At 32.0% G+C, this 25,461-nt stretch overlaps 1 protein-coding gene across 1 annotated transcript in view; it reads right to left on the bottom strand.

The window, feature by feature from the left end:
• Nucleotides 1-23,864, bottom strand: part of LOC118188780 (translation machinery-associated protein 7-like) — a 39,650-nt gene extending 15,786 nt beyond the window's left edge. The window contains exons 1-3 of the mRNA XM_085812203.1: nucleotides 23,742-23,864; nucleotides 14,010-14,062; nucleotides 2,126-2,210 (exon numbers count right to left, since the gene is read on the bottom strand). Of these exons, the coding sequence (XP_085668329.1) occupies nucleotides 2,126-2,210; nucleotides 14,010-14,062; nucleotides 23,742-23,757 (154 nt within the window). The 5' untranslated portion in view covers nucleotides 23,758-23,864. The remainder of the gene's footprint in view (nucleotides 1-2,125; nucleotides 2,211-14,009; nucleotides 14,063-23,741) is intronic.
• Nucleotides 23,865-25,461: the final 1,597 nt, after the last annotated feature.

The following is a 25,461-nucleotide window of genomic DNA, read 5'->3' as shown; positions in this document are numbered from 1 at the left end:
CATCCAATAGCAAAAGAATTCCAAATTTCTCTGATGAAAGCTTATACTAATATAGCACAGCATATGAAACAGAAATTACCCCTTAAAAATTCATATCTAATTAGTTTTACAGCATTAGATCCAGAGCTAAGAGGTAAAACCAGTACAATATTAGCTTTTGAAAAATTATCATCTTTTATGTCCCATATTTTTAGTGATAATGAAAAGTCAAAAGTAGAAGCTGAAATAAGGTTATACCAGAGTGATATTGATATCACCAAAGAAATGCTCTACGCATCTGATGAAAGTGGAAATCAAGTCAAGTGTACAATTGATAAATATTGGTCTAAAGTTTTTAATTTAAAAGATGATTTCACAAATGATTATAAGTATCCTACATTGGCTAAATTGGTCAAAGCCTGCCTTAGCTGCTTCCATGGTCCATTAGTGGAAAGTGCATTCAACTTAATGGATACACTTGTCACTGACTATAGAACCTCTCTTAAGATTGATTCCCTAGATGCAGTGCAGACTATTAAATATGATTTAATGGCTTCTAAAGAAACCTCATGTGAAAAATATGGCTCAAAAAATCCAATGACTGATCCAATTCACAAAGATCTCTTACTGAATATGAACAGAAGTTGGAAAACATATCAAGAGGACTTAAAAACATGTATTTCAGATGAGTCACATATAAAAGTCTCTGAAAAACCTTCTACATTAGCAGAAAAGCAAACTGCTTTTACTTCCGCATGTGCAGAGTTCTCAAGGAAATTTCTTCAACTGTAAATGAGGAAAATAAAAGTCAACCTTCCTGCAATTATGAAGTTCACCACAAAAGAAAGACAAGCCCACAAACATCAGAAAAATAAAAAAAAAAAAAAAAAAAAAAAAAAGCAGCAGAAATTAGATAAATTTTTTTTAAAGAATTAATTCAGGTAATTTAAAATATTTACATAAAATGTAGTAGTTTATATGTTTGAAAATTTATAGTTATTAATTTTGCAAAAAAAGTAATTCATTGAACTTTTATAATTAGGTCATTCAATACTTCATAATTATAATTTTTCATTTCTCTCCCCCCCCTTCTCGAAACTCCAAAATGTCGATTAGTAAGTCCGTAAAAGTTTCAGGGGATTTTTTGGGGTCCCACAAAAACCCCTGAACAATTAAATGTCTTTAGACAGTCTTTAAATGAAACTGTGATCTTAAAAATAAAGCAGGAAAAGATGCTCTCATAAAGCAATGCACTTCAGTTCTTTTAAGCATATTGTTCATACTTTAATTTAAAGAGCTTCAAATTTTAAACAGCATAAAAAAAGAGGGAGCTAAACTACTTCAGATTATAATCTAACATCTCAGATTTTCACCACTAAACAACAACACCAAAAAAAATTAAAAAACCTATTTTTGTCAAATGATAAAACAACATACTAAATCTAGAAATAAAATTCAACTAAAAACAAAGCAAAATAAAGCTTTTTCCTGCTTTATTTTTACGTATGCCTGGTGTTTAATTCTGAATGTCTTTAAAACAGTTTAATTAGAAAAATATCAAGCTATTAAGATATTATCACTATTTGGGGGGGGGGGAATTATGGCTTGAATTTATATATATAAGACAAACAGAAAAAACAATACTTCAGTTTAAAACAAAATTTCATCACTACCATTACACTTATTTTTGATGTACACAACAGTACATACAAGCATAAAATTAAAAAATTTCGCAATCAATATCTATATTATATGGAGTTGTACTAATATAAAAATATCACATCTTGAAATAATAAAAATGTAAAAATAATGTATGTAAAAATATTAAAATGTTATTAAAAGTGCATATGAAATTATTTTGTCGAACAGACACACAAAAGACTTTTGTAATAGGAAAGCTTCTAGACTTCACACACTGTCAAAAATTTCGAATCTTTTTTGTTGCAGATAAATACAGCAACATGAAAAGAATAATAATCCTCATAACTGCAGAAAGGTTAGCATTAAAATATTTAAAGGCATCTCTATTAATTTTTTTTAAAATCAGTTTTAACTTTATTGGTTATAAAAGTATTCAAAAATCTGTCCAAGTTCAGCAAAAATTTTGTTATATATATACATTAGAAATATTCTTAACAAATTATACCTAAAGGTCCTCTAGCAGCCCTTTCTCTTGCTTCTGCCAAAGCTTTTGCTTCTTCTTTCTTTTTTTGCTTCATTTCAGCATCCTCCTACAATGCAATATGAAAATGCTTTTAATGCATATTATAATTTTTGTACGGGACTGTGATCAACAAATGCAAACGGCTGTTAAACTTTTTTAGTTACTTATGTGATATAAAAAATTTAACATACACTTAACTGCTGTAAAAAATGATGTCATATAAAAATGACTCAATTAAAAAAAACTAAGCTATCATGCAATGATATTACATCACAATGACTGTCAAGGAAATGGTCCATTTGCTGGCATCCAAGAAGAGAAGCCTATAAATTAGTTGTCAGAATGAAAATGTTGGATGTACAGGAATGGAAAAACAAAAGGGCTTAATAAAGAAATGGTTTGTAAAGGAAAGGGGTGCATGAAAAAGTTGAATGGGCAAGGATCGACTCTGAACACAGAGTTAACAGTGCCTTGCATTTTCACCGGACAAACAAAATGTTCTCACCACTTCATTTTTAGTTTGAGTGCTATAAACTGGTTTGCTTGTGAAGTTCATAAATGAACTCTGATCAATGAATGCAGTTTATTTTGCTATTTTTCAGTAATGATATTGATTTGACTTTTTTAATTAAATAAATTTATGTAAGTCATGCACCATACTACAGTACAAAGTCTGAGATCCGGAATGATCTAAAATCCAGACCTTAAAACCACCAACAAAATTTGTTTTAGGAATTTTTTTAATGCTTTACGCATGCGCATTTGATTTTTCGCCCCGTAAAAAAGCATGTGGAGAATCCCGATTCTTCATTTTACTTCGATACTGAATAAAATACTTTGAAGAAATAATCACTTTAGCATAAATTTGTGCAATCAATAGTTTGGCACCATTGCTGCGTATCTGCTTTTCCAATTAATGGATTTTGTAAAGAAATGTGGAGAAGCGGTAATAAGATGATGTAACAGAAGTTTTTCATTGTCATGGCAATGTTGCAAACATCAATCAACGGCCGGCGAAATCTGTAGTATCGTTCTAAACCTAGCAAATACCATTACTGATAGTGAAGAAAGTGATGAGAGGTTATTGAAAACGAAAAAAATTCATTTGACAAGTTAGTCGGAATTCTCGATGCAGCAACCAGAGACTTGAAGAGTGGAACTTCGTTATTGAACAAGAAATTATGTCTGTCTATAGAATTGAAGAGAAAGTATAAGCACAAAAAATGAAGCAACTTAAACAATTTACATTCAAAGAAATGTTTAATAATAAACAAATATTAAGCTTTTTTTTTTTTTTGTTGTTGTTGTTGTAAATTTTGACACTTTTTAGATATCATAGATGCTTCATTATTTCATAAATCACGATTTCATTTTTTAAATTTTTTTGCATGCCATCTCACTAGATTTAAATTGATGATCTAATATCCGGAATAGCCAAGTCTCGATGAGTCCGGATCTTAGACTTTGTACTGTACTAATTAATTTTATATTTTTCGTAACCATTTCTTTATTATATGAAATAGATAATTTCAGCAAAATGAAATGTCATTTTGATATTAATGATGAGAATACTGCTAGGACTGGTACACTTGCAGATGGTGCAAAAGAGCTAAAACTTGTGATACGATGAATACTTAAAATTCATATTTACTTCGACCGGAAATACAGATTGTCCAACTCCTCTCTACATCATATGCAGAAACTCGTGAATAATGTGAAGATGCCATTAAATTATAGCATCATTTTTTAACTGAACATAAAAATGTTTCATAAAAAAATGAATTCTTCAAAAATTTTTAGAAATGCAAGGCAGACAAAGAAGATAATTTGAGAAAACATAAAAGTAAGTGATAAATTTCAACTCGCATCAGATAAAATTGTTGCATTAAAATTAAAACCACATATGGTAGCAGAAACTCTCACTTTACTCGCCTGCTCTGAAATAGTGACAATTACATATGGGGAAGAAGCAAGGAAATTTTGAAAATTCCAGTATCTATTGACACAATTCCCAGAATCAATGACATACCCTGCAATACTTAACAGTCACTGATGAACTTGTTAACATACCTTTATATTACAAGTTGATGAATCAACTGATATAAGTGGCAAAGTGCATCTGCATCTCTTAGGCTTTGCACAATTTACTTATGAACAGAAGAAACGGAATCAATTTTTGCACTACAGAGAATTTTTTAAGCATGCAGTTGTCCAGATCTTATATGAAGTGATAGTGGCATATTACATTATGTTAAAATTATGACAAAATCAATGTGTTAGTATTGGAACTGACGAATCAGCATCTATAATACAGTCAAAAGTCGTTAATCCGGACTCGTTGGGACTTCGGCGATTCCGGATTATCGATTTTTCCAGATTATAGGTCATCAGTTTAAATCTCGTAAGATGGCATGCAGAAATTCTAAAATTAAAAATATGAAACTGTAATTTATGAAATAAAGAACAATTATGATCTAAAGGGTATCAAAATTTACACACACACACACACACACACACAAAAAAAAAAAAAAAAAAAAAAGCTTAATATTTATTTGTTTACTTTATTAAACATTTCTCTCAATGTAAGTTGTTTAAGTTGCTTCATTTTATGTGATAATACTTTCTCTTTAATTCTATAAAAAGACATAATTTCTTGTTCAGTTACAAAGTTCCGCCATTCAAGTCCCATTAATTGCTGTGCCGAGAATACCGACTAACTTGTCAATCGAAATTTTTTCGTTTTCACTAACCTCTCTGTCACATTCTTCATGTCTTTATCCATTTTTTGCAGCAATTCCACATTTTGTTTGTTGGACATCGAAACACACTTTCGTTTTGTAGATCCTTTGGAAGTTCCAACATCGGAAATTCTATTTGACATAATCGAAAGTTCAAGTTTACTTTTATAAAATTGCTCTTACAGTCTGCAAAAAATAATAAGCGGGATCCAATTCGAAGATTAAGGAACAACGCAATCATTAACATTAACTGAAATAGATAATTAGATAATTTTAGCTTACACCGTCCGTTATACATTAAACGCGCAGGCGAAAACGTATTCTGCACTTGAGCACACGCATATGCGCAGTAGTCAAGGTCTTACGCGCACGCATAAAACGCCTGTGCCGACGCGATGCATGCACAGAAAATTTTTAGCTTTGAGGTTCAACTTATGGGTGACCCGAATTAACGACTTTTGACTGTAGTATCAGTCTAAGGATTTGTGACTTTAGTGAAAACTGTCAATACAAATATTGTATCTTCTCACAGTGTCCTGCACCAAGAAGTACAGGGTGATTATACTTAAAGTTCCACTTTCAAAATCCTGTAGATAAAGAATCACTTGTCAGAATGACCTGAAAATACATGGAGCAATGGGAATTTGTCTGTTGGAAAAAAAAAAAAAAAGTTCAAAATTTTATGTAAATGCTAAATTAAAAGACATGACATGTACACTATACATTAGACTTAACCCTTACACACAGGTTACAGAGACTAATTTTTTATATACTGAATCCGGCAGGGAAAATGAGAGAAAAAAAAAAAAAAAAAAAGCAACAAGGTTTGCCATTTTCTGCTCCACATTAAGTAATAAATTACATATCTCTATTGTGATTTTTTTCCCATTATTTATGTAGTGAATACATACCATCAATGTCTGTCAAGATCTACAGAAGATAATTTGTAAATTCGAAGAGCCCACTTCATTTGACGCAAATTCGGGCAGAGGAAGGAAAGCAGTTGCTTCGATACGAAGGAAAGATGAGGGTATAGAACTGCAAGAGAAACAAGCAGCAATCAGGGAATGTGCATCCCAATCAATAAAATTTTACGAAACATTCTACAATGCTGTGGTACGCATCTCACATCTTTTAATTAGCATACAATGCCAAGTATAGTGCCATCTATTAACCCCTTAAGGCACACATTAATTTCTAATTTTCGGTCAAAAAATCACCTATTTTTTTTCTTGCATAATCATGCCAGGATTAGCTTCAAATCGAAATCTCGGTGGTGCAACGTTTGGTTGATTTATACTAATTTGATACCAATTCCTTGCTATATCCAAAATCTCGTTGTCATTATCTTCCGATTCACTTCCATCACTCGAGAAATCATCACTCTCATCGCTGAAACTGTCTGATAAATTGGCATATTCAAAATTGTCACCGTCAGAGTCGCTCATTATCAGATAACTTTTTTTAAATTACAAAAACACTTAGTAATATAATTTGCAGTTAACTGCTTACTTTTATTATATTTACGTAATAAAAATGGATATATTACCTTTTCCACACCAAACGACTACTTTATAGCAAAGAATTCCTAGCAAACTTATAGCTAATCATCAAAATGTGCCACGTGGTTTACACAAGAAAAATGCTGAATAGTGGTGCCATCTATGTCAAATAAGTTTAATTATAATCTAGCCTATTTATTTTTACTGGAACGGATCTCAGACAAGCAATAGAAATAAAATAACGCGAGATACAAGGGCACCCGTGTGAGACACGGGCATGTGCAAATTTGCCGGAAACTTTCGCCCGTGTGAGACACGGGCAAATGCGTTAAGGGGTTAATAAAATTTTGAACTATTTTTTTCCTTTTCATCAGACATATTCCCATTGCTTCATGTATATTCACGTAACATTTCAGCTCATTCTGACCAATGGTTCTTTTACGACCTTTTGAAAGTGGAACTTTAATTATAATCACCCTGTACTCATTATAAAGACAATGCCCAGAATCAATCATTTTAACAAAGTATTGGATGAAGCAGTTTTCATTGTTAATTTCATTAAAATAAAACTGATGAAAAGTCGAATTTTCAAACAACTTTGTTCATCTGTGGAAGAAAATTATGAATATTTACGTTGAAGACAGAAGTAAGATGGTTGCCACATGGAAAAGTTTTAAATCATGTGTTACAATTAGCAAACAGACTACTGTTATTTTTTTAACTACTGCAACTTTCGGAAGACAGCTCAAAAAGGATAACTAGTGCAATAATTTGGTTTATATCGCTCACAAAAAAAGGGGGGGTTGGGAGGATGAAAACATTCTTACAAATTACTTGCAATCAAAATAAAGTTTTAGTAAGAAAGAGATACATATGAGAAACACACAAATGTTTCCATGTGTATGGGATATAAATAAGGCAATCATTTCTTTAATAATTGAACATTTAACAACAATAACAATAATTCTGAAAAATATTTTCCATTGTTAAACACTGAATAAGAAATTCATTTCTTTCTTTTCACTTCTCCAATTTTACTCTAAATGAAGGAGAAGAAGTGGCCTTGCTGTGTTCAGACTACGGATTAAAACTGAAGTTTATTGAAAATATTTCTGAATCTCTGTTAAAGATGAATACCTGGGTCTCGAAAAAGAAAAAGCATTAAACAAGTAATTATTATTTTTCAAAACATATCTTTGCGAAGCATCCTTTAAAACAATGGTTAATATTAAAACAAAGAAACATGACAGCCTTGGAAATTTAGATGAAACACGAATGGTTTTATCATTTATTTGTCCAAATGTTGCTAAAATAACCAAACTTTGTATTATTAACCCGGCAGAAGGCACACACCCAACACTGATGTTGGAGATCGTGCGGGGTGACTGGGTCACCCCAATCAGTTTCATTAGGAAAATGTGTTATAAATGTTATAGAAAACCATTTGATTATAAATAATAATTGCAAATTTCATTGAGAAACTATACTTAAGAAAACTTATTTCAGTATTTTAAAAAAATTCCATTCAAAATAATTACATACCTAATCAAGGGATCAGAAGCTGACATACACTTCTGGCAAACATAGGAAGAATAAATTTTACATGAAAAATAACCACATATTTTGCAAGAAATTATAGTTTTATTGTCTTTGGACCTTGGACACATAACACGTCAGCCTTTGTCGAGTTTTGGTTTCTTTGATGGGCGTTCTTCTGATCCATTAGAAGCCGCATTATTGATGCTTTCACGAAGCACTTTAGGAACCATTGGCATATTTTTTTTTTTTTTTTTGTCTCTATGTGGGGCCGTCCGGTCAAAAGTCTTTAATCCGTACATCCATAACCCGGACCTCAAAGCTACAAACTTTCTGCGCATGCGTAAACGCATAATGCGCTTATGCATGCGTGTAATACGTTTACGCATGCACGTTTAATGTACAACGGACGGTATAAGCTAAGCTAAAATTATCTATTTCAGTTAATATTGCAGATTGCGTTGTTCCTTAATCTTCTAACTGGATTCGGTTTATTATTTTTTGCAGATTGTTAGAGCAATTTTATAAAAGTAAGCTTGAACTTTCGATTACATCAAAAAGAATTTCCGATTCTTACAAAGCGAAAGCATGTTTTGATGTCCATCAAACAAAAAGTGGAATTGCTACAAAAAATGTATAAAGGCATATATCCTTTGTTTCTCTAACCATTCCGAAATCTGTTTATCAATTTCACGCTGCTGTGCCGGCGGGGGACGTGACGTCGCAGTGCGCAATGAATTTGAAGTTGATCTCTCAGCACTATCCTTATCGTGAGGGCAGATGTTTTATTTTATTCAACTTATAATCCTTACTAAATGTAGTATTTCATCTCGATGTACTCCATCTTTGATATTATTTAAATCAAATTCCTCGTCATTATAAATATTACGAATACACATCAAATAGTTTTCTGGTTGCAATTTTCTAATTTCGACTATGCGTAATGTATGCTTTAGTCATGCGCGCATTGAAAGAAATGTTTAATAAAGTAAGCAAATAAATATTAAGCTTTTTTTTTGTAAATTTTGATACCCTTTAGATCATAACTGTTCTTTATTTTATAAATTACGGTTTCATATTTATAATTTTATAATTTCTGGCATGTCATCTTACCAGATTTAAACTCATGATCTATAATCCGGAAAAACCGATAATCCGGAATCGCCGAAGTCTCGACGAGTCCAGATTAAAGACTTTTGACTGGATAGCCAAATTTTTAAAGAATTTCCTCCTATTTCGATATTGTAAGAGAGGGATCTTTGTTGACAATAATGCAACTCTGGCATTTATTGCAGCGACGTTCAACACACAATAAAAAACAACCATCAGCCATCTGTTGGTTTTTCGAGCTGTCGAATATAATGATGACACTTCATCAACTTTGTCTATACCAACTTTTGTTGCATTATAAAACTGAATTATTTCTGGTTTCTTGGTATCATCACCACGATGCATTGTAGATAACAAAACTACACATTTTGATTTTTTAGACACATACGATACTAGTGTCGCATTCTTTTGGAACCCAAATATAGAAGAATAAACTTTCCTAGTTTTTTTTTTTTTTTTTTGGACGAAGTCTGTGGAAATTTCAACCTTGTTTCTCTTCAGGGTTCCTACAATAGTTAGCTTCTTTGACAAAGTTCTTTTGCTAGAGGATAACTCGTATATCAATTATCCATTGTTATGTTTCTGCCTGATCCAAACAAAGGGGTGCACAGGCGTTTTGTAATTTCAAATGGTGAATTTTCAACTCTAAAGGGATCTTCCGTCTGTTGTCCTGCGTATATCTCCATGTTCCTGAATCTACTAAGGCAAATATTTTTATTCCATATTTTGCTGGTTTGCTAGGTATATATTGACGAAAGGAACACTGCCTTAAAAATTTCTCTAATTTTTCGTCGATAGTAACATATTCACCAATAATGTATATGTTTTGGCAATTTTCGTTGAAATCGGCAAAAAATTCTCTCACAGCTGCCAGTTTGTCCAATTTTTTTAGAGCTTCACAACTGGTCACATTGTCTAGTCGTAAACACCTGAGAAGAAAATTAAATCTTTTATATGACATTGTGTTCCATAAAATTTCAATGCCTGATCCATCAGTAGCCCACAAATCTTGCGTATTTGTATGTGACGATTTATGAAAGCCACACCGATATAAAAGCCCAAAAAGTGCTCTAATTTCCACATCATTTGTGGTTTGGCATCTCGATCTCTGGTGTAATTTACCGATATTTTTTCAATATAAATATTTGTACACTCTACAATAAATCGTATAATATTAGCATTGAAAAACAATTCCGAACTTTCTAGAGGCTCCGTTAAATTGTGTGTAGTTCCTTTTAATCCTGGTAAATGAGTTATTATATTTTATTGAAGACGTTTTCACGTTTTGATTTGGTTTTCCTTTCTGCCAAACTGTGTTGTTTTTCCTAATAAAAATACTTTTTACTAAATCACGATTTCCGTCGTCTTCATCATTCTGCTCAAATTTACTTTCGCTGTTGTGAGAACGGTATATTTCTTCATCAGATTCATTTTCACTACCTTGATCAATTTCTTCTTCAGAAGACTCAACTTCATCTAATAGAGTTCTCAAACATTCCATCTCTTTTTCATATTCGGTAAATTTACGTTTGTAAGCCATTATTTATCAAATAATCCAACAGACCAACAATGGAAACACTCGAGAGCACGAAGCTAAACTGCTACTAATGAAAAATTTCGAAGCAGTAACGGTCGCACGGGGTAACCGAGTCACCCCATTCCCTCATGGATTCCAAGAAACGATTGCTTCTCTCACAGAAAAGAAAAACAAGCAAAAATAACAATACATATTCCAAGGGGAGTGTCACACAGGAGGATACTAGAAGGATAATTCATTAACATTCACACAGGAGGATACTAGAAGGATAATTCATTAACATTCACACAGGAGGATACTAGAAGGATAATTCATTAACATTCACACAGGAGGATACTAGAAGGATAATTCATTAAGACATTTCCGGTCAGGATTGTTGATTTTTGATGCATGGGGTGTCTCTGTGCTCTGTGCGACTAAACTCATAATTTAACTTTACTATAATCACTAAACTTTGTATTATAAACAAATTCAAGTATTGCATTAAATTTGAGAATTTTTTTTTTTTTCTTAAGTACTGTTATCTTAAGTGATTTTAAAACAAATATGTTTACATCAATCAGTATCGATATTTCATATTTTTATAAAAGTAACACTTTAAAGCAGGGGTGGTCAATCTCACACCCATGACATGATTCCATTTAATTTTTTTCTTAACTCTTCAATAATGGAGTATTTTTTGTGAGCAAAATACTCCATTATTGTCTTTTTTTTTATTTTTATTTTTTTTTATTGGTCCTTTCAAAAATGTTGAACATTTCTTTTTAAATCTTATGGCACACTAAAAATGTTCTGCATAAAAAAAAAAAAAGGCAGACTAATGTTAATCTCCAACATCAAAAAGTTCGAGAACCAAGGTTGTAAGTTATTTATAACTGAATAAAAACAAGTGGACCAAAAAAGTCCAGAAAATGTTTAAAAGATACAAAGGTACTTTAATTTCATAAGAGCCATCACAAAAGAAAATTATCAAACACAAATTTCCTTACTGCAAAGAATAAATAAATTAAAAAAAAAAAAAAAAAACACTAGCAGAAAAGCCACATAGTTCACAAATAATAACAGTAATAATAAGCTCTAAAAAGATATGTTTATGGTGAATGCACAGAATACATGAACAGTCACTCCTGATTAACTGAAGACAATGTCTATGCTTAACTCAAACCACACTTAATCTAAGAGCAAAAGGAAAACAGAAAACATATATTAAAAACATATTGAAAATATATCAGTGGTGAGTGAAATTTATGTGGAAAGTGAAAGAATACAGTACTTTAACCCTCTCAGCATTATGACCGGCTTTATCCGATCAAGAGATTTTTTGTCATTTGTTATATATTAGCTTATAATTTATGATATTTTGCTTTCTTACTTTCTTTAATAACATAAATATCATCTTAATAAATTCAAGTTTATGAAATTAGAGCCTAAAGTAAGTAAATATACAAATTTAGCAAATAAAAGTGTCTTTGAATACAGGTCTTCATGACAGATCCAAAAACCCGTGCCGCTCAGAAGGTTAATGTAATTTTTCTCATATCTGCTTTATTTTATTTTAAGCAATAATAACAGAAATAAAAAATTCATTAATCATTTTAGACATTTAGTGTTGTGGTTCACGGGCCAATAAAAAATTGTTTCGAGTTTTGATTTCGACTCGTGAGATCTCAAGATTTTCGTGGTTTTGCAGAACATAATTTAAAGACTACTGAATTACAGAAATGCTCCAGAAAAATACCATGCTGCATGAAAATATTGGGTTACCCAAAAAGTTCTAGTTTTCTAATATGTGTATTTTCTTCTAATTATTTTATTACTGCTGATAAGGAGTGGCCTTAACAGAAGAGGAAATATGTTTTTTTTTTTTCCTGCTCACATTGCATAATTCGAATATGTAGTATATGTGGAATAATTTGTTTCAGTGTAGCACTAAGAATGGAAAACCCAAAAGTTCACTTTTATCATATTATGTTCTTTTCTTTTAAAAAAGAAAAAAATATTAGCCACACTGTTTGTAAAATGTATGCTATATGTGGACAAAGTGTAGTTTCTGATAACACAGTTCAGCGGTAGTTTGAGAAGTTCAAGTACAGAAATTTCCTCCTCTAAGATGATGCCCACTCTGAACATCCTTTGTAATGAAGCTGTCACTGAAAATTCACATTATATAGTTCAAGAATTATTAAACATTCTAAAAAATGCAGTATATGATCATTTGAAAAAGAATGGGTATGTAAGTTGCTATGTACAGGGATATCCCATATTTAAACACAATAGAATATGCTTGCTTCAGTTTTGGCATGTGATTCTCTTCTGAAACAAAATACAGAAATTCCCTTTTTTAAACACTCATTATTGGAAATGAGATGTGAATACTATACAATAATTTTACAAGATAAAGATCATGGGGTAAGCCAAAAAAAAAAAAAAAAAAAAAAAAAAAAACACTCCTTTGATAACATTAAGGGGCCTGTATTTAAAAAAAAAAAGGAATATTTTTGTACAGTGAGAATACAAAAAAAATTTTCTACCATGAATTGTTACCACCAAATCAGGCAATAAATTCGAGAAAGTACTGCTCCCAAAGGCACTTTTAAGAGCAGAAACTGAAGCTAAAAGAAATGGCCAGTCATCAAGATGCTGTCTTTCATCGTAATGTTCGGCCCCACATTTCGATGAAAATCAGAAAGATTTAATGAGTAGGTCATTTGAGTTGTAGTCTTTTATCATGACCCTTCTCAGCCCCAGGTTTGGACGATTATCAGACAAGTATGACTGGGATATTTAGTTTCACCCTCTGATATTCACTAGGCCTTGCCCCCAAAAATTTTCATCTCTTTAATTCACTTCATAATTCCTTCAACAGGCTGGAATTCATTTCTTTAAAGATTTTTAACCTCAATATTTTCTTTATGAATTAACTCAATGACTTTGTTTAAAAAGCGAATTTTTCAACTGCCAAAGAGACGGCAAAAAGTCGCAGAACAAAATGGTGCTTATGTGATTAAATGAAATTTTAATGTGTTTGTCCTTTGTTTTTGTCATCAACAAACTGTAGAACTTTCCAAATGACCCAACATTATATTAAAAAAAAAAAAAAAGTTTGGTTCAGATTGCAAAGCATGTAATGCTGTGCAACAATTAATTCACATTCTTATTATTTATGACATTTTATATCTTATTACATTTTCACCAGATAATATTTTTGAATTAACCTCTTAAAATTTTGAAATAAACAAATAAATAATAAATAAAGTAACTACTTGAAAACAGAATTTTGATTTTAAGTGCCAAAAAGAGAATTTCAAATAATCAAAACAAATGCATATAAAAGAAATAATTACTAATTTATGCATTATTTATTTTGTAAAAATTTCATTGCTTTGGATAAAAATTAAAAAAATAATAATAATAAATAAATAAATAAAGGACCACAGTCATACATCAAATTCTGTTTTCTCTTTCTTAGGTGCCTTTAAAGGTTTTTTCTTCCCTCCTGGAAAAAAAAAAAAAAAAAAAAAAAGTAAATATTAATTCTATTTTGCTACTCACTTTTTCATTTATTTATGTTACTAATTTTTTTCATTTGTATGATTATTCATATCCACATTTCTTTTGCAAAAAACAAAATTATGCAATTGTAAATAAAAATCTTCACATATAGTAATAAAATGTTTTCAGTTGAACTGATTATCATCTTATGAATATATTTAATTCTTGTATCAGTGAACTGAAGGAAAAGACAGCAAGTAGCCAGTAACTTCAATTTTTCAGGAAACGGTACTGAATTATGATAATATGAATAATTATGCATTCACAAAATTTCTTCCTTGCATTTAAAGAATGTAACCAAAGTTAGTCATCAGATAGAGTTCTCAGAAAGATGTGCTTTGCATTGCATTGTGATTAACGTTCTTAATAGTTTGAAGGGCAACTAATGATTGTGCTCTGTGATACTGAGAATAACTGTACAAGTACTTTCATGGAAAGTTCTAGAACTGTAAAGTGTTTCTTTTGGTAAAATGAATTTTATCAAGCTATCATCAGCTCTGTGTGCCTTTAATTCATTCACCTACTCATGCCATAATACTATACGAAAAATAATAAAACTTTAATTTATAATTAACAGATTAAAAATACTCAGTGCTTTTTTATTTTTTACAATTTTTTTTATAATTTGAAGAAGAAAAATTATTTGTCAAATTATTTAATTTTTTAAGCAAATAGAGGGTGAATCTGAACAAGTAGACAAAATTTTAAGGGTGACAGAAGGCAGCTCTATGAGCAATATTCGTCATAGTCAGAACGCAAGCGTATGGTCAGAACGCAAGCGATAAGAAGTTAAAGGGTAGTTTTCCACTGTCATATTTACACAATTAACACAAGAATGAAAGGAGATACTTCAGAAAACATTTTCTTAACAGAACATGCTCACAGAAATTGCTTCCATCATTTGAAATGCAGGCTTCATACCTGTGGGATATGGATTGATGCACATTTGCAGCATTTCCCAAATATCACCGGTACCATGAGCGATCCTGGCAACTAGATCCATATTCGTTTCAACAGGGTACTCGTATACAGTCAAAAGTCGTTAATTCGGCACCTATAATCCGGACCTCAAAGCTACAAACTTTTTGCGCATGCGTTGCTTTGACGCATGCACATAGACGTTTACGCGTGCACGTAAGACCTTTATGGCTGCGCATGCGCATAATACGTTTAAACATGCACGTTTAATGTAAAACGGATGGTATAAAAAACATATTATATCATCTGTTTAATGTAAAACGGATGATATAAGCTAAGCTAAAATTATCTAATTCAGTTAATGTTGCAGATTGCATTGTTCCTTAATTTTCGAATTGGATCCGGCTTATTATTTTTTGCAGACTGTTAGAGCAATTTTATAAAAGTAAGCTTGAACTTTCGATTATGTCAAATAGGAATTTCCAATATATATTTACTAATATGTAAAGGATCTACAAAGCGAAAGCATGTTTCGAAGTCCATTAAACAAAAAGTGGAATTGCTGCAAAAAATGGATAAAAGCATATCCTTTGTTTCTCTAACCGTTCCAAAATCTGTTTATTAATTTCATGAAGGGGGCGCGGCGGCATGCAATGAATTGGAAGTTGATCTGTCATCATTATCCTTATCTTCAGGGCAGATGTTTTTATTTTATTTGGCTTATAATTCCTTACTAAATGTAGTACTTCATCTTGATGTACTCCGTCTTTGATATGATTTAAATCAAATTCCTCCTCATTATAATTCGCTTCTGATAGTGAAGAAAGTGACACAGAGGTTATTGAAAACAAAAAAATTTCGATTGACAAATTAGTCGGTATTCTCGACACAGCAATTATAGGACTTGAACAGTGGAACTTTGTAACTGAATGAGAAATTATGTCTATTTATAGAATTAAAGAGATAGTATTATCACATAAAACGAAGCAACTTAAACAACTAACATTGAAAGAAATGTTTAATAAAGTAAACAAATAAATATTAAGCTTTTTTTTTTTTTTTTTTTTTTTTTTGTAAATTTTGATAACTTTTTAGATCATAATTGTTCTTTATTTCATAAATTACAGTTTCATATTTTTAATTTTATAATTTCTGCATGCCATCTTACCAGATTTAAACTGATGATCTATAATCTGGAAAAATTGATAATCCAGAATCGCCGAAGTCCCGACGAGTACGGATTAACGACTTTTGACTGTATCAGGCTTTTTATATGGCCCCACAAGAAAATTTCCAAACACAAGAGATCCAGTAACCTTGGTGGCAAGCTATGGGACCACCTTGACCAATTCATCGCCCTGGGAACTTCTAAAATGAATATCTAAAATCTAAAATGTTCAACTAAACATCTAAAATGTTCCGCACATTTAAGCTAAAATGTGCAGGCCCGCCATCACATGCTGGAACCACATTCTTGAACTCATGGTGTTGGAATAGGGTGCAGCTGCTCCTGCAACACCTCTCGTAGAAATGCGTGATATGATTCAGCAGCTAGGCGATGTGGCAGGAAATAAGTTTAAACCAAATGGTCATGGAGGATCCCTCACCAAACATTTTTGGAGAACCACTGTTGGAACGAATGAGGACGTCTGGCATGTGGGTTCAGAGATGCTTATGTGTGCGAGTTGTCGGTATTAAAACCACCCACACATGTAAAAGTGCACTCATCCGTAAACAGAACATGTGCACTGAAATCCAGCTGCTCTGCATTCTGATAAAATACCAACGTGCGAAATAAACACATGGCTGGTGACAATGCTTGTCTCTTCTGTGTATGATAAGGGTGCATTTCTTCCTAATGATTGCACACCAGAAACTGTCATTTGGGACACGTTTACAGCACAGAAAATAACTCGTATGCTACATTCTGGTTGATCTTTCCCCCTACGCAGAATGTCTTCTTAAAGGTGCAATGCTAAGATGCTCCTTTCATATCTTATGTCTTGCTTGGCTGCAGCGAAGGATTCAATTTCGCACCTGCCAAAGCAAACATTTGAATGTTTTTCAATTTGGAGTGTGTCCGATTTGAAACAGGTCCTGGTCAGGTCTGTGCATCACTCTCATTCCTGTCTGCTACACTGTACATGAAGTGCATATCAGCCATTTTGTGATTTGTATAACCAGCCACCCTCTTGGCAGTACACAATAGCAAATGCTGCCGAGTCTGAGGATCGACCCTTTTTACTGTTTACAATGAAACCTAGCAGCTTGCCATTTGCATTACGACCATACATTCTATGACAAATATTGCTCGTATAGCTGCCTTCTCTCACACCCTAAAGTAATGACCACTTGTTCAAATTCCCCCTGTATGTGCAAAGGTATTCAGCATTTATATAATATTTAAAAAATAACAATTACAAGATTAGCAGATTTCATTACTAAGTATCCTGCTATCAATAATATAAACTAATTAAACAATATGAGAAATTTTAAAAACAAATAAAAAATAAAAGCTGATTTTGACATTTCCGAAAATGAATTCAATATTTTTTATATAAGTATTCTAAAAATGCAATGTTTTGGGTTATAACAGGTCAGCTCATCTTAAATTTTTGGTACTATTCGGTTTCGACGGCCATAAAAAAATTGCAGCGAAAATGTATGCGCAAAAGCGCCCATTTAACAGCGCGCCAAACCTAGTGTGCGAGTCGATTTCAGATTGCGTAAGTTTATATAGTTCTATATTTCTTAAGACGCCATTGAAATACTAGTTTAATGGTACAGATTGAGTATAGGACCCCATTGGCGATTTTCGGCTTGGCGCAATTTTTGGACGGTTGTTTTTCTGGTAACCCAGTAAATTCTAGAATACTCCACTTCGGCAACCCTGTTTCATTCCCGCGTGTTTTAAACTGGAAAGTGTCATTTTCTTCGCTGGAGGAGAAGCTGACTGAGTGAACTGGTTGTACTGATTTTTTTTTTCTTATTCCAATTTCTTTATATTTTTAGATTAAGAAGCCATCTGTGTTAAGCATTGTTGAGAGTTTCAGGGAGTATTAACAGGGAATTTAAAATTTCAATTTTCAAATGGAAGGATGACCTTAGGAAAGCCTGGTGTAGCCAATAGATTGTTTCTTGTGCATTTATGTCAAAATCAGCAATTATTCTTAGACTTTTAAAGGAAGCAGGCTTGATAAAGGAGGGATTTATATGTGAGAAATGTAATTCTGAAATGAAATTCAAAGCTAAAAAGTTAAAGTCAGATGGTTTATGTGGGTGTGTAGCAAAGTTACGGCAGGGAAGGAATGTGGATCTCAGAAGTCAATTAGATATAGGTCATGGTATCAGGTAATTAGATATAGGTTTGCAACAGTAAGTTGAGGATAGAGGAAATATTATTTTTTAACATACGAAATAGTCGGACTAAAACTGGAGCTATTCAAGAAGAGTACTTTTTGGCTTGTAATACATTAGCAGACTGGAGGCAATTTATAAACGAAACTATTTTAGATTATATAGAACTATCATTGGAAAAAATAGGTGGTATTGGCAAGATAGTAGAAATAGATGAAAATAAATTTGGAAAACCGAAATACAATAGATGGCATGAAGTTCAGGAGCAGTGGGTTTTTGGAGGAGTTGAGAGAGAATCTGGCAACCTATTTTTGGTAGCTGTCCACGATAGGAAAGAGAGAACATTATTGGGCATTATTAAGAAGTGGATTAAGCTGGGGACCACAATTTATTCTGATACAGTCAAAAGTCGTTAATCCGGACTCGTCGGGACTTCGGCGATTCCAGATTATAGGTCATCAGTTTAAATCTCGTAAGATGGCGCGATTCCGGATTATAGGTCATCAGTTTAAATCTCGTAAGATGGCATGCAGAAATTCTAAAATTAAAAATATGAAACTGTAATTTATGAAGTAAAGAACAATTATGATCTAAAGGGTATCAAAATAAAAAAAAAAATAAAAAAAAAAAACTTAATATTTATTTGTTTACTTTATTAAATCTCTTTAATTCTATAAAAAGACATAATTTCTTGTTCAATTACAAAGTTCCGCCGTTCAAGTCCCGTTAATTGCTGTGCCGAGAATACCGACTAATTTGTCAATCGAAATTTTTTCGTTTTCAATAACCTCTGTGTCACTTTCTTCACTATCAGAAGCGAATTATAATGAGGAGGAATTTGATTTAAATCATATCAAAGACGGAGTACATCGAGATGAAGTACTACATTTAGTAAGGAATTATAAGCCAAATAAAATAAAAACATCTGCCCTGAAGATAAGGATAGTGCTGACAGATCAACTTTCAATTCGTTGCGCGCCGCGGCGGTTCTACCCCCTCCGCCGCAGAGCAGCGTGAAATTGATAAACAGATTAGTTAGTGAAACGAAGGATATGCCTTTATCCATTTTTTGCAGCAATTCCACTTTTTGTTTAATGGACTTCGAAACATACTTTCGCTTTGTAGATCCTTTACATATTAGTAAATATATATCGGAAATTCCTATTTGACATAATCGAAAGTTCACGCTTACTTTTATAAAATTGCTCTAACAGTCTGCAAAAAATAATAAGCCGGATCCAATTCGAAGATTAAGGAACAACACAATCTGCAACACTAACTGAATTAGATAATTTTAGCTTAACTTATACCGTCCGTTATACATCAAACGCCCAAACGCAGACATATATTCACAGCCGTAAAGGTCTTACATGCTGATGCATGCGCAGAAAGTTTGTAGCTTTGAGGTCCGGATTATAGATCATTTTGGATTATGGGTGTCCGAATTAACGTCTTTTGTCTGTAGTTGGAAAAGCTATGATTGTTTAAGTAGAGAGGGTTTTGAGCATTTGAAAGTAAATTATAGTTTGCATTTTGTTGATTCAGAAACGGGATGGCATACAAACACAATATAAAGTACATGGAGGCATGTAAAAAGCTCCTTGCCAACACATAATCGGCAAACAGATTTTAAATTTTATTTGGCTTTTTATATTTTCACTAAATCTTGCAAGGAGCAAAATATTGATGTATTCAAAAATTTCTAGAAATTGTAATGGACATAATCAGTTTTACAACAATGGACATAATCAGTTAATTCAGTTTTACAACTCAAAACTTGCATTTTCAATACTGCTGCTTAAAATATGCCTCCATGTACTTGTGTATTTTCAAACTTCTCTTTACTTTTAATTTAAACATGCATTCTTAACTCCTATTTTCATATTTTTAATTTAAACATGCATTCTTAACTTCCTATTTTCATATTTTTAATATAAACGTGCATTCTGAGCTGCTATTTTCAATTTCACATTGTTAAAATATGCATTCTAACATCTATTTTCAATTTTAACTGATTTTACAAGGCTAAACTTGTATTTTCAATATTACTACTTACTTATGTACCTTCAAATTTGCTGCTTAAACGTATATTCTAAAATTTTTTCTGGTTAAAACGTGCTTTCTAACTTGCGTTTTCAATTTTAACGGCTTTTCCATGGCTTGGTGACATTTCTGATCTCCAAGCCAAAAAATCGCCAATGGGGTCCTATACACAAGCTGTTCCAGTTTAATTTTTAAAACCTTTTTGGATATCCTATGGATTTAACAATTTGGGAATTGCCCATGACGAAAAGTCGGCAATAGATTTTTGGCTAAAGTGCAGAATCACCCACTGCTTGACGCGTTTTTAAGAATTGCACATACTCGGTATCCATGTGCACATCGACTTATTCACACTTAAAAAAAATCCCAGATTTGCGCAAAAATGGCACTGCCCCTTGACTTTATCTATGTACACAACGACCTATTTTCACTTAAAAATTAAAAGAAAATTGACAAAAATCCAATAGTTTTTACCCTTGTAAAAAGCGGCAATCAAATAAGTGTGCGATTCTGCACTTTACCGAGAATATTTTCAAAGAAAAGGCATTTCAGTTCAATAACAATGTCGCAAAATAATTTTTAACCGAGATGAAATTAGGCTTTAGTGATAAGTCAGTAGCGAAACAGCGATGCAGGCATCCATTCAGTTATATTTAGCAATTTTTATATAAATTATAATAATGATCTGAAATAGTTATTTACTCTTATGCTTCCATTCAGTCATGTTTAGCCTTTTTCATATAAATTATAATAATAAAAAAGTATTATATGAAATTAAATTTTCATCTAAATTAAAACATCAATCTTAGATAGTTATTTACTATTATACTTCCTTTCTTGCCACAATTATTTTTGGCAGCATTGGCATCAACAATGGTTTGCGATTTTTTAAGGCCCTCGAAACCGAATAGTACCAAATTTTTTTTATTCATAACCCCCTTTTTATCATTTAGACTTTTTTTTACGACCACATACAGTACATATAAAATAAAGACATAAAAAAAAATTAAATTAAAAGTTAAAAAAAATCTGAAAAGTTTCAGATTTAAAATTACGTCCAAAGGGGCATATTTTTTAATGTTTTGTGTGTTACTTTATTTATTAAATATCATGTTCTTCGCACTTAAACCATAAATTGCAGCTCAATAACAATGTTGCAAAATTATTTTTAAATGAGCCTATCTTTAGAATTTCCGAAACACAGTTCCGTGCGCTGGAGATAAAAAAAATCAAAATATTACAAGATCTATAATAATTCCTTCAATTATGAAACTTTTGATAGGCAAAAACATTTTGAATGAATCGTCTTACACGATATTTTTCCAAATTCTATCATTCAAAGTAAATACATTGGTAATTTTTCCTTGAAGAGACAAATTGATATCATGGTAAAAGTTTGCTGTCAGGTACCCTTTGATAAATAATTTTAAGAAGTTTTTGGATGCTGTTAAGGAAATTTCTAAATAAGGTAGGTTGATATTTCCTTTGTGTAGTGCTAAGATGAATTTCCTTTTTAATGTTATTTCATTGTTTGATTTTAAATGTAGTTTATTGAGATTATATATATTTTGTTTGACTCCACTGTAAAACTGGGTGCTCCTTTGACTTTTTAAGTGAAAATAGATTGATGTTTACATGAACAAAGTCAAGGGAGTGCGCAATTCTATGATGTTTTTTCAAGTGAAAATAGGCCAATGTATACACTGATAAAGTCAAGGGAGTGCACAATGCCAAGTTTGTGCAATTCTCTGATTTTTTTAAGTGAAAATAGGTCAATGTGTACATCGATACCGAGTTTCTGCAAGTCTTCGACTTGCTATTTTGTCTTCATGTAGCAGCAATTTTTGCTGCAAAAATTCGAAGTCAAAATAACAAGTCAAAGAACTGCACAAACTTAGTATTCATGTACTGCCAAAAATCATCAAGGGCCCCCCGTAAATATATGTTTACCATTTTTATTATTCAATTTTTATGATTTGGATTTGCACTATTATTTCTCTCTTTTTCATTAGCCATCACCAGTATAAAAAGGCGTTAAACAGTATTTAAAGTAAGAGCTTTGAATGTTTTAAACGTAGAGCTTTTGGTAGCATCGCTTGCAGTTTTATTTTCTATTACCCAGTTCTGCTAATTAATATTCCAGGATTAGCCATTTCCTAACCATAAATAAATTTTTCAACCTCCATATTTAATCGATATATAATAAATTGAATATGGCTGATAATAGATTAGAACAGTTACTTAATGGTAGTTTGTGCTCATAGCATTCTAAATAGAGCTTCATTGGAGGTGCCTAACAAAAAAGGTAGAAATCGGAATAAACATTTTCACACAGTGCAAAAAAGGAAAGTGGGTTGATTATTAATTGTTTATTACATAAAGATGAATCAGTTCCTTTAAAATTCTGCAGTAATGATTGGCACAATTTCTACCAACTTTCATGGTCAGTAGGATGAGTGTTAAATCGTGCCATTAAAGTTTGACCCAGCTTAATTATGCCAAATTTGTGTAGTCTCTGGTTACAATCCCTTTTTTAAATTGTAAATCCAACTTTATGTTATTTTAACACTTGGAAATGGTGTAATTTTGATTTATGCACAAGTTGTGTCTTCCTTCAATTCACGCTTAAATAAGAAGGTTTATTTAAAAAGATAGGGCTATTACTCAATTGGCAATCTAATAAGGTACTAAGACTTTCAGTTAATATTACACATTTAGGACCCAAATAACAGTACCTCAATAATAATAAAAAGACGGCAAATTTTCCGTAACCGGCACTTGGCTATTTTTTGGCCAAGGCCTTAACAAATTTTCTCTTTTGCATGTTAAATGCCACAATCTGGTTACTGGATCCTGCTCGAAGACCTTTGCAGTATTACGTTTCATGTCACTATCTTTATTCAAGTTCAACCATTTATCCATGCGTAAAAATATTTTCGAAATAACTCATAACAATTATTCAAATAAGTACCAACTTTAATCAAGTATAGTAAAATGCACACTTGTTGTGATGAAACACAAATAATAGACTATAGTCAAACAACAAGAATCAGCGTTATAGTAGTAAATTTACTACTATAACGCTGATAGTAGTAATAGTAATATAGTAACAGTAAATTTTGTAGAACTAGTCTTGCAAAATTTACTAATATAACGCGGATTCTTCTCCAAAAATCAATTCTTATAGCTTTTAATCCTTCACTAAAAATAGGTTAAAATATTAACAACTTCTTCGGAAAGTAGTATGCAATCACAATAAGTTTCAAATAAATTTAAAATGGATATAAGTTTGTATCATAGCATACCTTGACGTCCCGACATTTTTTAAAATTTTATTATTAAATTACCAAAACAACTTCAAATGTTAAACAGTGCAAGAACACACCGGCATCCACGTTGACAGACAGACAGACAGACAAAGTAGACAGATGTCTTGTTTTGCACCCGCTAAGTCTTTCTGCACCGATGGGCGAAAAATCAAGCATAGGTGCGAAGGAAAGGTATATAGAAAGAGGGGCAATTTCGCATTTGAGGAGAGTAAAAAGGAACTTCGTACATCTTGTACGAGTTCAAAAGGCCAGGAAGAAAAGATGGGACAAAATAAAATTTTAAATAAATGGCCCAAAAATAATAGAGGAAAAAAAAAAAAAAAGGCCTCTAGAATGAAAAGGAAAAGAAGTAGGAAATATCCTAAAATACGATTGTGTCCATGAGTGTAGTTAAAAGGAGAAGAAACTGTCTTCATTTACAATAAATAGTGTCTCACATGTGTGTTTGTGTAGTGAGTGTGTTTGGTAATGGTGAATAGATGTGTGACTGGGGAAAAAACAATTATTGACGGTGTTAAAATGCTTCGTATCAAGGTATTTAGCATGGAATATAAAGTAATATATACGCTTGCATCCTGAGATATCAACAAAGGTCATCAAACAAAAGTATATATTAATTTAACCAAAGTAACTTATGCTACTTTCATTCTCAACATTTTCATACATTTTTCAAAAAACAGCATCAAACTAACAACAGAGAACCATATACAATATATACAATACAAGACCACAATCGCACACACCAAAAATATATATATATATATATGTGTGTGTGTGTGTGTAAATTACTGAGTATATGTATTAAAAACACAAATTAAACAGTATTTATTAATTTAACTATCATAATTTATTACAAGATTAATTATTTTACTATCATAATTTATTACTAGTTAAATAATGTTAGTATAACACAATGAGGCACACTGTTATTTATATAAGCTCATAATTCTAAGAATTCATTTAAGGCGGTGAAGAATAAACCATCCCTTACATATGGACGTTTAACAGATAGCAAAGAACAGTATGAGAAAAAGTCGGTGAGGTATAATATTTTTTAAAGGCGAAACTATATTCAAGCGATCTAGAAAGAAATGAGAATCCAGAAGATCCGAGAGGGAAATAGCGCGATGCCCAAATTATCCCTCTCTCGAGATTCCTTAAGGGTTTTGTAAGTGTTGACACACGTGAACTGATAACGCTGGCGTCTGTTTGGAGTTGATACACAAAGGAAGCCACAAGCAATGGCAATTTTAAGTATTTTTTAATGCTTTAAACTGATGAAAAATTAAGATTTATTGATTTAAATGCACTTATTTAAAGAAGTTTGATTTAGTTTAGATGAAAAGAAAGTACTTATCTTAAAATTCCAGGCTATTGGAGTATATCCTTACATTGTCCGCTGTTTTATTCTCGTCAAAATCGGAGCCGAAATTCATTGGAATGATATAGGTGTTGTAGGGGAAAAAAACATTTTTCAAAGAAATTTAATTGATAATCACCAAGAGGAAAGGAAATATTTTCACTTTTTTACGGAGCGCAGCGATCGTGCTACCGCTTGCCTCGGTGATCGCAGACTCCCCCAACATCCACGTTGATGCTGATTGGAGTGTAAATTTGATTGAAAGTTGAAGTGTTTATATTTTGCATGCATTAGGTCGTCCTTCTTGTTAAACGACAATTACAAATTTGCAAAAAT

The sequence above is a fragment of the Stegodyphus dumicola genome, chromosome 2 (genome assembly GCF_044657685.1).
Source record: "Stegodyphus dumicola isolate Sdum_Otavi_A_Nest chromosome 2, ASM4465768v1".
Lineage (NCBI taxonomy): Eukaryota > Metazoa > Arthropoda > Arachnida > Araneae > Eresidae > Stegodyphus > Stegodyphus dumicola.
Note: the sequence above shows the minus strand (reverse complement) of the source record. Positions and strands in the feature narration are given on the sequence as shown.